Source organism: Cebus imitator, unplaced genomic scaffold (assembly GCF_001604975.1).
Source record: "Cebus imitator isolate Cc_AM_T3 unplaced genomic scaffold, Cebus_imitator-1.0 Scaffold113, whole genome shotgun sequence".
NCBI classification, from domain to species: domain Eukaryota; kingdom Metazoa; phylum Chordata; class Mammalia; order Primates; family Cebidae; genus Cebus; species Cebus imitator.
The window spans coordinates 6527140-6541548 of record NW_016107428.1 but is presented as its reverse complement, the minus strand read 5'-3'; the positions used below and the strand labels follow the sequence as shown (position 1 = coordinate 6541548).

Sequence of the window (14409 nt, the reverse complement as noted above, 5' to 3'; positions counted from 1 at the left end):
CTCTGCTCTTTCAGTGGGAGCTGCAATCCCGAGCTGCTAGTGATCAGCCATCTTGGATCTCTCCCTTTTTTTAGGCCTTTTCTAAGGATAGTGTTAGGAAATCATTTTTTCCAAAATCATGAATTTATTCTCATAGTTCCAATTCAAGCCCACCACTGCAAGGTTCTTCATCACTTCTCACATCCTATATGTGCATCTCCCCGTCTCACAGTGAAAGCTTGGGTTCTCAGCAATTCTTGCTCATTTACTTTATCCAACAATCTATACAAGATAGTTTCAGCATAATAATACTGATACCACTACCAACAGCAAACCACTTAGTACGCCTTTTTTTTAATATTGTTTTTATACTTAAGACTATCACCGATTAATGATATCTAGTCAGAGTTTTATATATATATATATATATATATATATATATATATATATAGTTAGACATATTTGTTTCTGTTTATATTGTGTTAGGATTTGATTTTTTAAATTCTTATTTTGAAATTCTTAAAAAGGATTGCATGATTCAAAACTCAAAAAATGTGGCCAGTCATAGTAGCTCATGCCTGTCATCCTAGCAATTTGGGAGGCTGAGGTGGGAGGATCACTTGAATCCAGGGGTTCAAGACCAGCCTAGGCAACAAATTGAGACCCCCATCTCCATATATTAGAAAAGTTAAAAAAATTATTTTTTAAACCATAAAAAATGTATAAAAAATTGTATCCCCTGTACTCCAAAATCTTGCTCTCATTCCTATTCCTTCTGCTCTCTTCCGACCCAGTGAATACATGTGGTTATCTTTATGGTAACCATTCTTTGTTACCTATAACAAAGGCTCATTCTTTATGTGTTTCTTGCAAATATAAGCAAACTTGTATATATTTACTCTTGCTTACAGAAAAGGTAGTATATTATGTACTTCTTTGCACCTTGTTGTTTTTGTTTACTTAACAATATATTCCAGAAATCATTCTATATTAGTTCTATGAATGGGCATTATTAATGGAGATGTAGCTTTAGAGTAAATTCCTAGAAGAATGATTGCTGGTCAAAGAGTAAATGCATATGTAGTTGTAGTAGATGTTGTCAAATTTCCTTCCATATGAGCAGCACACGGTCACTTTTAAAAGGCACTTTTTAGATTTGTTACATTTGCTAATTATAAATTAATCTGGAACTTCTGGAACAATTATAGCTTCTTTTTGGTTTTGTGTTTTGTTTTGCCTCTACCTAACCTATTTTTTGAATCAGATTGTTTACTTTTGTGAATTAATCTTAAATTCTTGCAACCTGCTTGTCACTTTTAACAATTATTAAAATCATTCATTTTATTTTAATACATAGTTCATAGGAAAGTATTTCATTGCCAGTTATAAAGTCTACATGATTTTTTTAGCCCTTTATTTCCTTGGAAAGTAATATAAATCTTTACTTTTCTGGATAGTAGTATTAGGTCTTTTTATACATATGGAGAAAAATTTGAGGATAATTGAGCATTGCATCACCACTGTCCATGAGACAAAGACATTTCCACACCAAGTGTCTTTAAAGCGTATTTGGAGAATTAAATAAAATATAGCAATACATTTTAAAAAACCTTTTTTAAAAACTTCTGGAAGGAAAGTATTATCTAATTGGACATACTAAGTTTTTAATGCTGCATTTTGAGCAAACTAAAGTTGGTTATAAAGAACACTTACCTTTTGGAGAACACAGGACAGAAACTTTGTCCTAGAAATAGTGAAGATCAAAAGGGGAACTTATATTCATCAGAGACAACTCTGAGATTATGTGTGAATGCTATTTTCTTTTTGTCAAGAAATTTTGTCTACTACACATCTCTAAGTAAATACTATAGACCCAACAGAAAAGGATGGAGACTGTAACAAAATATGCAAAATAGAAAACCTTACCTTCTGAAATGATCTCAATCACTAGAGAAATACATTTAATACGATCTTAACAATTTCAACCATAACGTGTGTTGAACATTTACTATCTGGCAGGCACTATGATCGGCACATTATCTGTATTGTCATTTGATTTTTAAAACAATCCTCCAAAAAGAGAGATTGGTATTTACATCATATGTCTAGTTAATACTCTAATGTCTTCCCATTCTAAAATCCTGTTGACTTTGTTTCTTCCGTTAGCATATGAATATAATTTTAAAGAGCTCCAAATACACAAATTTTAAAACAAGTTTATTTTAATCACTAGAAATAAATGCTTATTTTAAAAATCTTTACCATGGCTTTTCAAAGCTGTATGACTAGATTTGCATTTTATGGATAATTGAGATATTACTTTGTTTTACTGAAAATCTTGGCTTTCTATAACACAAAAATCTATCATTTTTGATAGGAAAATACTCTGATTTTAATCTTTCATATAGTTATGTTATAGGAGTCTAAAGGATTTTTTCTACTTGCTGTTCCTTATAAAAGACAGATGTAGATCTAGATAATATATAGCACATAGGCTTTTATGACTGTATAACCTGTGCTAAAGTGCTGATATCACATACAGTGACACATAACACATGTACACATGCATTAGCAAGCGAACACAGATGCTGAATTTCTAAATTTTTTTTTATATCCCTGCAAGGGGCAAACTCTTTTTAGAGAGAGAGAGAGAGAGCAGAAGTCACCTGAATGTAACTCCCAGGTCAATGATAATGATGTAGGTGGCTTTTCTGACTGTAGATATTTTTCCTTTTTCTTTTCTTTCTTTCTTTTTTTTTTTTTTTTTTTTTTTTTTTTTTTTTTTTTTTTTTTTTTTTTTTTTTTTTTTTTTTTTTTTTTTTGTCACTGCTCTGGGTGGCTTCTTTAACGAAAGTCTTGTTTGCTACTCACTGCTTCTGTTTCTTTTTTCCAATTTTGGCTAACTTCTGCAATTTGCTTCTTATGTTATCTGTTCTTTCCCTCCTCTTATCTCTTCCTAATTTTCTGTTTTCCATAGTTCCACCTGTGTCCCTCTGTTGTGTGAGAAATAGCAGTCCTACAAAAGACATTGGCTACCTTGTCACACTAAAAGGAAGAGACAGTGTGATTGCTGACGATCATAGTATATTATTTGATCTTATTATTAAACAAGTGAAAAACTCTGAAGATACTATCTCTGGTTATAAAAATAATAGCTATTCATTGTGTTAAATTTAGAAGACAGAGAAAAGAGAAATCACATGTAAACGATGGTTACTTTATGGTATATTCCTGTATTTAAAAATTATTCTTAGTTTTTGGTCTGTGCATATGTACTTTTAGAGATAAAATTTTGATCTACTGGGCATATTCTATTGTAACCCTCTTTTAAGAATATAGTGTGTGCATCTTTATGTGTACCATATAGTACACATCTAAAAATCGATTATAATTTAGCAAAGACTTTTAAAATTTCTTTCAAAATCAGAGTTTAACCAAGTCTCAAAATTTGGAAAGGCGAGATGTTGGCTAGATTTGCAATTAATGTTTGTTGGCTTATTATAATAATAGCTGATATTAATTGAATATTTACCATGTGTCAGATACTGTGATAAATATTTATTGAAATGATCTGCTTTGATTCTTTCAGGATCTGTTGTGCTTAATACTTTATAAGGATTATCCAGTTTAATTCTTAGACCAGTGAAGTAAGAGCTATTATTAATATTATTCACATTACAGTAGAAGAAAGAGACATATTTTGTCCCAGTTCACCTAGCCTAGTTAGTGACAGAGCTAGAATGAAACCCAGGCAGTCTTTATTTCAGTAGGCACTCCTATACGCACCGTGCTATCCTGCCTCTTCCTAGGCACTGGAAATTGCTTTTCATACTTTTGCTTTACTTTCTGGTATTTTGTTTTGAATTTTAGAATTGGTAGGGTGTTCTGGTTATTGAAGTAACGTTAGCGAATTTGTAGTATAAAATGTTGGTAAATAAATAATCATAAAGTATTCAAGAATGAATTTGTACCTAAACTACGTTTAGGCATGAAGAATACACATCTATTTTTTATGTATATTTAGAGGATCTAAATATGTAAATTCATATTTCATACAGTTTTCTAATAATTTCAAGTTATTTGGCCTGATTTTTATAAGATAGGACTAGATTATTAGTATTTATATCTTGTAAAGTACCTAACAAAGAATATATTCTAAGAGAATCTATAATATTCTCTCTTCATTTTCTTATTTGCTTATGATTGCATTAGTAATATTACCTAATGTATTATTTGTAATATTATTTTGAGTGTCTTTGCAGGAAAGTATTTAGATCAGTTTCTATGTTGAGAGGATTTGTATCATCGAAACTAAACAATGTAACCAGAAAGGGAAGGACTGATGATGTCACTGCCAGTCTGTGCCTTGGTTCCCACTCTGCCCTCAAGAGACCTTGAAAATGGGTGTGAAAAATGAATACTGACATGCAGACCAAGGGCTCCTAGGCAGTCCGTATATTAATTATTCTTGAAGATTAATGTACTTCTTTTTGAAATTAAAAAAAATAATGTGAATTCCCAAAATTGTTATTTTGGAGTTCACTACTACAAATTTAATAGCAAACTCCACTTCTCAATACTCAGATTATCATGATATGTTGAGGCAGATGTTAAAATTAATGTCTCATGAATTTACAGGGAGTTTTGGTGGGTAGAATGGGGTTAAAGTGACATATACATGATTGGAGCTTCCACATGTATTTCTTATAAGCTGTTCTACAGAGTTTTTTTCTGAGAAGTCAGAAAGTGTACGGCAGCAAATCTTTGTGACCTCTGACTGGCTCACTACGTTCAGATAGCTCAATTGCAAGTTATATCTGCAGTGTGAAGTGTCATTCCTTGTGACTCTCAACTTGGGACTCAAATTTGAGCCCACCATTATTTTTTCTTCTTATGGCTCCTAACACTTATGACAAATTTCTTCCTCTTGGTAGTCACTGAGACTTCTGAATCTCCAGTTTCAACCCCTCTAAAGAATCACTGCCTAGTCCATCATTAATTCATTCAACAAACATTACTGATCACCTACTACAATACATGCTAGATACTGTTCTTGATGTGGTTGTAGCAGTGAGCCAAAGAAGTAAAAATACAGTAATAATATTTTCTAGAGTGAGTTCCTGTTTTATCACATAGAATATACTTGCGTATTCCCAAACATACCTTACAAATTTGATGAATAACTGTATAAATGTTTTTGCATGGTGTTCTGACTGACCAATTTTATCTTACTTAGATTTAATCACCCCCCAAAAAAAGGTGTTGATTTTAATGATATTTCTGCTTTATAGGTGACTATCAGTAACTGATTCTAAGTTATATTGCAGGTAAATAGCAGAGTTAGGTTTTATGTTCCAATGATTTATTACAAACCTAGGAATTTTTCACTGTGCCAATTTCAGCGTTCTTTAAATTTTAATTCTTTAGAATTTATTTATTTATTTGGGTTCTGGCCCCAAGTATTCTGGATGAAGCTACAATACAGGATGGTGTTGGCTAAGAATGCAGATTCTTACTCATATTATGCAGATTCACATTCTGGCCATCTGTTTACTGTGTGACCTTTTACAAGTTTCTTAACCTAATTGTACTTGTTTCTTCTGTAAAATGGGTGTAATACCCATGTACCTCACATGTTTGTCATGAGGCTCAAAATAGATTATATATATATCATACATATATGAATTGATATATATAAATGATACATAAATTGATACATATATGAATATCTATTTTGAGCCTCATGACAAAATGGAATATGAATTGATATATATGTATATATATATGAAGAAAACACAAAGAGCTACTGTTTTTATTATCTTTATTACAGTGAAGGCAGGCTGCAACATTATTGGATCATAAAGCAATTCAGTTTTATTTATTAATATTCAAGTATTAGTACCAGAAATTGAAATAGCCTCATCACTTCTTTTTCTTTTTCTTTTTTTTAATTTTTTTTTTTCTTTTTTTTTGAGACGGAGTCTTGCTCTGTAGCTCAGGCTGGAGCGCAGTGCTGCGATCTTGGCTGACTACAACCTTCGCCTCCCAGGTTCAAGTGATTCTCCTGCCTCAGCTTCCTGAGTAGCTGAGAGTACAGGCACCTGCCACCATGCCCGGCTAATTTTTGTATTTTTAGCAGAGATGGGGTTTCACCATGTTGGCCAAGCTGGTCTCCAACTCCTGACCTTCAGTGATCCACCTGTCTTAGCCTCCCATGGTGCTAGGATTACAGGCATGAGCCACCGCGCCTGGACATCATCACTTATTTTTTTCCTTAAAGATCTCTCACTTCCCTGCCCTGTCTTTAAGTGTATGTATTAACATTTATATAGTTCTGTGTCTTTTACTTAACAGTTACACAATATTTAAAAGTTTTTAGGTGAATGAATTTTCAAGTCTCTCTTCTTTGAATTTTATTTTAGTGCTGCAGGTGGAGAAATTTTCAACCTGTGTTTACCTGAGTTGGCTGAAATGGTTTCTGAAAATGATGTTATCAGACTCATTAAACAAATACTTGAAGGAGTTTATTATCTACATCAGAATAACATCGTACACCTTGATTTAAAGGTAACGTAACGTGATTTAAAGTAATACAACATCCGTCTTCCTCTGCTGCTCTTTGTATGCACAATTGCAAACTGGTATTAACAGGAAACAATGGTCAATCCTGGTTGTCTAGACTGCACTGGTGTGCTCTTTATTTAACTGTGTGCTATGTGGCCTTAATTTTATATTGGCAGAAAGGAGGAGACTACATGTGTGAACAGCTCAAATTAATCACTCGGCTCTTAAAATGTATCATTGCTGGGTTCTAATCCTACATTAGTTGGAATTGTTCCATTCCATCCCAGTCTTACAACCATATCCTGGACCTTCTTATTTTATAAAGCTGTCTATCTCTGAAATGCTTAATTATGTAATCTCTGTCTCTGAAAATAAATCCTGCTGCTCATCCCCATTCATTTGCTCCCATTACCTTCAATCATTTTTGTCTTGAGGCTTTCAGTCATTCCAACTCTTTACCCAAGCCCCAAACCTCCAATCTCTTGTTTCCATCTCTCATGTTCTTATTCTTTCTCTTTATCCTTCCTTCATAGCCGGGACCTTAAGATCCAAATCACTCTGTCTCTTATTTTTCAAGCATTAGATTCTTTTATTTTTATGTGGTCTCCTTGCATGATCCTTTGGCTTCTACTACCACTTTAATAATAATAATAATTCCAAAATCTCCACCTATAGCCCAGGCCTCTCCCTTAATTTCCGAATCCTCTTACTGCCTTTTCAAAAGAAAAAACCCTGTAGTTCTGTTTTGGGCCCCACTATGGAGCAGGGGAACAGTATTTACCATCTAGTATCCCTGCTATTTCCTCAACTGATAAAATATTGGAAAAGAAGCAGCATAGTAAATGCCAAGATAATCATGTCCCATCAGCTTCTTCTTGGGTCATTTTCCTGCTAAAGTCAACCCAAGTACATTACATAGCATCATATACCACTTGAAGTCTGGGATGGCATATAAACCTGTGGTTGACAACAGAGCTAATTATCTTTACCTTTTCTCCTATAATAGGCTCTGTGCTTTAATAATAAATAAGCATGAGATTTTCCCAAAGTTAAGCAACTGTTAAATATAATTCTTTGCACAGATTTTGGGAGCAGCACCTTGGCAGGGGTATGGGTTATGACAGCAGCAGGAGACTTTGTAATAGGCCATGGGCCTGCAGTAGTAAAGCAAAGTTACATGGTTCTAGGAGGCAATGGATGAGGTGTACTATGCCTCTTATTGTCTAAGCTAAAGCCAGGGAACAGTCAGACCCAGCTCATCCAGAATCATCACATTGTACTGAACCATTTTTCATTTCTGGAAATGTTTACATGCTCATTCCTCATGCCTTCTTTTGTGCTGTTCCACAGAGCACACTTCTTTTTCTTTTTTCTTTTTTTTTTTAAGACAGGATCTCACTATCTTGCACAGGCTACTCTTGAACTCTTGAGTTCAAACAATCCTCCCACCATTGCCTCCCAAGTAGCTGAGATTACAAGTTCACACCACTGCACCCAGCTACCCAGAGCACATTTCTAACCAGCATACTCTCACTTTAAGACTCAGCTTAAGCATCATCTCTACTGCAAAGACTTCTTGGAATTTCTTGTTGACAGAATGAGGTAGTCTTTTTATTACTGAGTATTCTATATCTTAAACAATTTTTCCATCTAACTTCTTTTTTCTTCAAACATAGAATCCTTTTTGAGTGTGTTTTTGACTTTATGCATCATTGAATAATAGCTCCTCCTAAGTAATATGTCAGTAAACGTTTGATACATGATTCAATGAAATGTATAATAGCTAAGCAATACATTCCACTTAATATACCTCCCACCTGAGACTAGTATTCTTTTATTGTATATTACTTATCATGTTTTTGTTGTGCTTTATTTAGCCACAGAATATATTACTGAGCAGCATATACCCTCTGGGGGACATTAAAATAGTAGATTTTGGAATGTCTCGAAAAATAGGGAATGCATGTGAACTTCGGGAAATCATGGGAACACCAGAATATTTAGGTAAGAATTTCCTTTTATTTCCTATATCATTTTGAAATGTGTTAAGTAAATGATACCTCTGTGGAACTTGGTATCATTTAGAGCATGTAATTCAATTCAGTTAAAAGGATTTGATTAGTTCAAGTATTTTGATACATTAAAACTTGGTTATGACACAATTAAATGTATTGAATAAAAGTATCAAACATTTACAGCAGTTCAGGGGACACTGTATATTTAAGCGTACAAGTTGAACGTTTGTGTATAAAGGCTTTGTACATAAGGAAAAAAGAAATGGATAAGAGTGAAGTTAAGGAAAAACTGCAACAGTCAAGTGGCCCACGATTGCCTTTGAAGCCTGGCTATTGCCTACATCTCACTTCTAATTTCTGTCTGGTCCCAATTCCAGAGTGTTTGCAATACAGGTATCTTCAGTTTAAACTGACAGGAATTGTTAGCCTGCCACCTCCTTTTTGTTTATTGCTGCTGCTTTAAAATATGAGGTTTTGCGTAGGGTTGTGAAAATAGGGTTTGAAGAAGAGTGCCAAAAAGACCCTTTGATTTAGGTAATCTGGGCATATTGTATGAAATCAACAACTTAGATAATGCATATGAAAGGTTTTTAAGTTGTATAAAGCAGCATATACATTTGAAGTATTTTAACTTATAGTAATAATCTTGTTACCTTTTGTTTGTTCATACTTACATTCCCATGTGGACGTTGAAAAGATACAACTAAACAGAACAGATGCGACTCAGGCAGCTGTCTTTTACAGAAATAAAAACAAAGAGAATTCCTAATTTTTGAGTGCTAACTGGGGCTATAGTCCTAGAATAAATGAATGTAATTATTGGTAACAAAGCTCACAGAAATATGTGAAAATGTTGTAGGTGGTTTAACAGAAGCTGACTATATATGATTTAAAGGCTTTATTAATAAATGTTATGCTTTAGGAAACAGTTTCTTTTTGGAGAAATTATGAAACCATACTGCGAAACAAGAAACTTATTTTTCAGTCATAAATCCTACTTTGGACTCTACTAATATGAAATATATGGTAATGTTTAGAAAGCATAGAGAATTCGTTTTGTACCTTTTTTGGCAAGTGAAGACAGCAGAAAATTAATTGCTTTGGAAATTAGGTCCTTGATAGTTTAAGAGGAATGTTTAATCCACTTGAAAATCTAGCATTTCAAGCCCAGCAGTGGCTCACGCTTTTAATCCCAGTACTTTGTGAGGCTGAGGCTGGCAGGTCACAAGGTCAGGAGTTCGAGACCAGCCTGGCCAACATAGTGAAACCCCATCTCTACTAAAAGTAAAAAAATTACCTGGGCGTAGTGGCAGGTGCCTGTAACGTTAGCCACTTGGGAAGCTGAGGCAGGAGAATAGCTTGAACCTGGGAGGTAGAGGTTGCAGTGAGCCGAGATTGCACCATTGTACTCCAGCCTGGGTGACAGAGCGAGACTCCATTTCAAAAAAACAGAAAGGAAAATATAGCATTTCTGGTTGGGTGCAATGGCTCATGCCTATAATCCCAGCACTTTGGGAGGCTGAGGCGGATGGATCGCTTGAGGGTCAGGAGTTTGAGACCAGCCTAACCAACATGGTGAAACCCCATCTCTACTAAAAATACAAAATTAGCCAGGTGTGGTGGTGCATGCCTGTAATCCCAGATACTTGGGAGGCTGAGGCAGCAGAATCGCTTGAATCCAAGAGGCAGAGGTTGCAGTGAGCTGAGATCATGCCATTTGTACTCCAGCCTGGACAACAAGAGCGAAACTTCATCTCAAAAAAGTAAAAAGAAAATCTAGCATTTTCGAGAAGCATAATTTACTCATAATGCCATTGTAGATGCACGTGATCCTATTTACCACAGAAGAGAAACTTAAATTAGTCTAATAAAATAATGCAAATTAATTCCAAAATAATAAAACTAAATTTAAAAAAAAATTCCAGCTTCCAACATTTTACTTTTTTATGATTGTTTTTTCTGAGATTAATCTTAATGAGTTTAACTACCTAGCCACCAGTTACTGCAAGAATATTATCAGTGTTTTTAAACCATCTGATCATAGAATTGACTCTATATTGGGGATGTTTAAATGTCCAATCACAGAATAATACTGTGCTAAATTTCAAAATTTCTATTATCTTATATCACTAGGCTTTCCAAAATTAAATCCAGTCATAATTTTTTTTTATTTTTGAGAGGGAGTCTCAGTCTGTCGCCCAGGCTGGAGTGCAGTGGTGCGACCTCAGTTCACTGCAACCTCCACCTCCTGGGTTCAAGGGATTCTTCTGTCTCAGCCTCCTGAGTAGCTGGGATTATAGGTATGTGCCACCATGCCTGGCTAATTTTCATATTTTTAGTAGAGACGGGGTTTTACCATGTTAGCCAGGCTGGTCTCGAACTCCTGGCCTCAGGTGATCTGCTCGCCTTGGCCTCCCAAATTGCTGAGATTACAGGTGTGAGCCATCACGCCCATCCCCAGTTATAATTTAGTATAAAGTAATTTTCTTGTTTTAAATTTGTCAATATTTAATTTAAATTTTATCTTCTCTTTCAGCTCCAGAAATTCTGAACTATGATCCCATTACCACAGCAACAGATATGTGGTAAGCTTTTGTTAGTTACCTAAACACCTTTGTGGAAAGTTGGGAAATGTATATTCTGGAGTTCTTTGACTCCAAGAGTAAATAATAAGGCTTTCTTCAAAAGATTTTATTTGAATATCATTATTATGCTATAGGAAAATATTTACCTATCCATTCTTTTTAAATAACACTTAAGTCCTGAGCCAAAAGTACAGAAATAAATAGGAAAATCTCTGTGATGAAAACTCCATTGAGTAAAAGAAAAAAATAACTGCAGTATAGTGCTGCATGTTTTATAATAAAGGTGGAATGCTTAATAAGCATAGAAGCAGCAGCAGACAGTCATTGCTGGATTCCACCTGACGAAGGGAGACATCTGATCTAGGTCTAAAAGAGTTGGCCGGGCATGGTTCATGCCTGTAATCCCAGCACTTTGGGAGGCTGATCAGGCAGATCACAAGGTCAGGAGTTTGAGACCAGCCTGGCCAACATAGTGAAACCCCATCTCTACTAAAAATAAAAAAATTAACCGGGCGTGGTGGTGGGCTCCTGTAATCCCAGCTACTCAGGAGGATGAGGCAGGAGAATCACTTGAATCAGGCAGGGGGAGATTGCAGTGAGCTGAGATCACACCATTGCACTCTAGCCTGGGTGACAGAGACTGTCTCAAAAAAAAAAAAAGCTAGAAGAAGGTATTTGTTAAGCAGAAAAATGAGGTCAGGTCCACCCAAAAATGTACTTTTATGAGAGTACATCTCTAGGAAATTGTGAGTTTTTGTGGCTAGCAAAGAGAGAATAGGATAGGAAATAGAATCAGAACTGGTACTGGAGCTTCCGTTGAGACCACAGAGGGGACTGACTCCACAGACCAAGTGGAAGGTTTAGACCTGTTCTCTGTGTTCCATGGAGCTGCTCATGGGTTTGCCCAGGAAAAAAAAAGATGGTATGGCTAAATAAGTTGGTAAAACATGTAATCTGTGTTGTCTTTTTCTGGCTCCTGGGCATCAGACTTGCCGTTAACATATTTACAGATTTTAAAAGGTTTACAGTGAAAAAATTTGCCTGCCCAGCTTTGTGCTTCACCAAACTTGCAGCCTCTATTTGTGCAGAACTTCTCTTTACATCTCATAAGGCATTACTTTGCCCTTGGAAACCATTTAGGAAATGCTGCAGCAGCTTTGTGTACTCCACAGCAGGTATCTCTGTGAAAGGTAGATTGTAGCGATAATTATGCATATTGTATACAATGTATTTATGAAACACATGTGCATTCATGATATTCTCTTTCTGTGAGGCACACTTTGAGATCATTATTTTAGTTTTAATAATACAGGAATTTTGAAAAGCAATTTAAGTCTGTAGTATAACTACCAGTTTTGAGGAGAGGAGTATGTTGAGTGTCGATTGTACTTTATATAAATGTTCAAAAATTAACATATTTTAAGTTCCCCTCCCTTGTTTTTCAGGAATATTGGTATAATAACATATATGTTGTTAACTCACACATCACCATTTGTGGGAGAAGATAATCAAGAAACATACCTCAATATTTCTCAAGTTAATGTAGATTATTCAGAAGAAACTTTTTCATCAGTTTCACAGCTGGCCACAGACTTTATTCAGAGCCTTTTAGTAAAAAATCCAGAGTAAGTAATAATTCTTTTAAATACTGTTACAAATTTAATTTGTTTAAATACTATTACAGAATAAATAATATATGCCTATTAAGAAATTATATTCTAAAACAATAAAATTATATGTTCAAGTTCTATGTAAAATGGAGAGAGAGGTAGTATGAACAATCATTAACAAATATATAACTTCAGATATAAAATATACAAGGGATTTTGAAGTGAAGGAAAGATTTATTTCTCTTACAACCCTCTACTCATAATAATTATCATTATTATTCTCTTCTATACTGTTTGGATTTTATACTGAGTATGTGTTATTTTCACAATAAATAAAAATTATGTCTATAATCTATCAAACTGAAGACATTTTCAACTTGATTTTTAGTTCTCACTTTTCCCTTGGTGCTTTCTTTCAAAGGAAAAGACCAACAGCCGAGATATGCCTTTCTCATTCTTGGCTACAGCAGTGGGACTTTGAAAACTTGTTTCACCCTGAAGAAACTTCCAGTTCTTCTCAAATTCAGGATCATACTATAAGGTCCTCTGAAGACAAGACTTCTAAATCCTCTTGTAATGGAACCTGTGGTGATAGAGAAGACAAAGAGAATATCCCAGAGGATAGCAGCATGGTTTCCAAAAGATTTCGTTTCGATGACTCATTGCCCAATCCCCATGAACTTGTTTCAGATTTGCTCTGTTAGCACTTTTCTCTTTGACTTATTTGGACTGAATTTGAAATTTTATATTCACTCCAGTGAGATTATGGTTTGTAGCTTCATATATGACATGTTTATATTGTAAATGCACTTTTGCATAGAATAATTTAGGGAAGTGTTTTAATGTTAAATTACTAGTTGCTAGCATATTATGATTTCCTATTCGGAGATAGCTCTGCAAAGAAGAAAATATTTAAATATATGAAAAAAAGTAAAATTGTACATGTATGTCAGTTTATATGGTAATGAAATTCAAGTTCAAATGAACTTAAAATGTTTCGCATATCAACAAAAAAAAATGGCTTGAGCTTTATTATGGTTGGTGTAAACTGAACACAATGAAAACATTGGAATTTAATAAGTTCTCTCTCTAAGGTGACTGTTATATCATGCCTCTGTCAAAATAATTTGTTTAGGAAAGCAATATAAAGTTTAAGCCAAAATGCGTACTTTCTACTTTATAGATGCTCAAGAGACGTTTTACAGTTGAAAATGTTTTTTCTTTTCTTTTCTTTTTCAGACAGAGTCCCACTCTGTCACCCAGGCTGGAGTGCAGTGGCGTGATCTCAGCTCATTGCAACCTCCACTTCCTGGGTTCAAGTGATCTCCTGCCTCAGCTTCCTGAGTAACTGGGACTACAAGCGCATGCCACTGCACCCAGCTAATTTTTGTATTTCTCATAGAGATGGGGTTTCACGATGTTGGCCAGGCTGGTCTCAACCTCCTGACCTTGTGATCTGCCTGTCTCGGCCTCCCAAGGTGCTGGCTCACCACACCCAGCCCTGAAAATGTTTTTCAATTACAAATAGTTTGAAACTGCGTAAGATTTGCATTCGTTAGGGTCTGTTATATGAGAGAGATTCTTTAACCAGAGCAAAGAGGGAGTTAGAAACCTGATCAGGAATATTCTTTACAAGTTGAAGCAGAGAAAAGAGCA

General features: G+C 34.9%; 1 protein-coding gene across 2 annotated transcripts in view; it reads left to right on the top strand.

Moving 5' to 3' along the window:
- STK17B (serine/threonine kinase 17b) overlaps nt 1-13761 on the top strand; it is a 36838-nt gene extending 23077 nt beyond the window's left edge. Inside the window, exons 5-9 of one of the 2 annotated variants that reach the window (XM_017538749.2) lie at nt 6402-6546; nt 8421-8547; nt 11095-11143; nt 12589-12768; nt 13175-13761. In XM_017538749.2, coding sequence (XP_017394238.1) covers nt 6402-6546; nt 8421-8547; nt 11095-11143; nt 12589-12768; nt 13175-13457 — 784 coding nt within the window. In that variant the 3' untranslated portion in view covers nt 13458-13761. The remainder of the gene's footprint in view (nt 1-6401; nt 6547-8420; nt 8548-11094; nt 11144-12588; nt 12769-13174) is intronic. The other variant, XM_017538748.2, reaches the window with a different exon arrangement.
- Nucleotides 13762-14409: the final 648 nt, after the last annotated feature.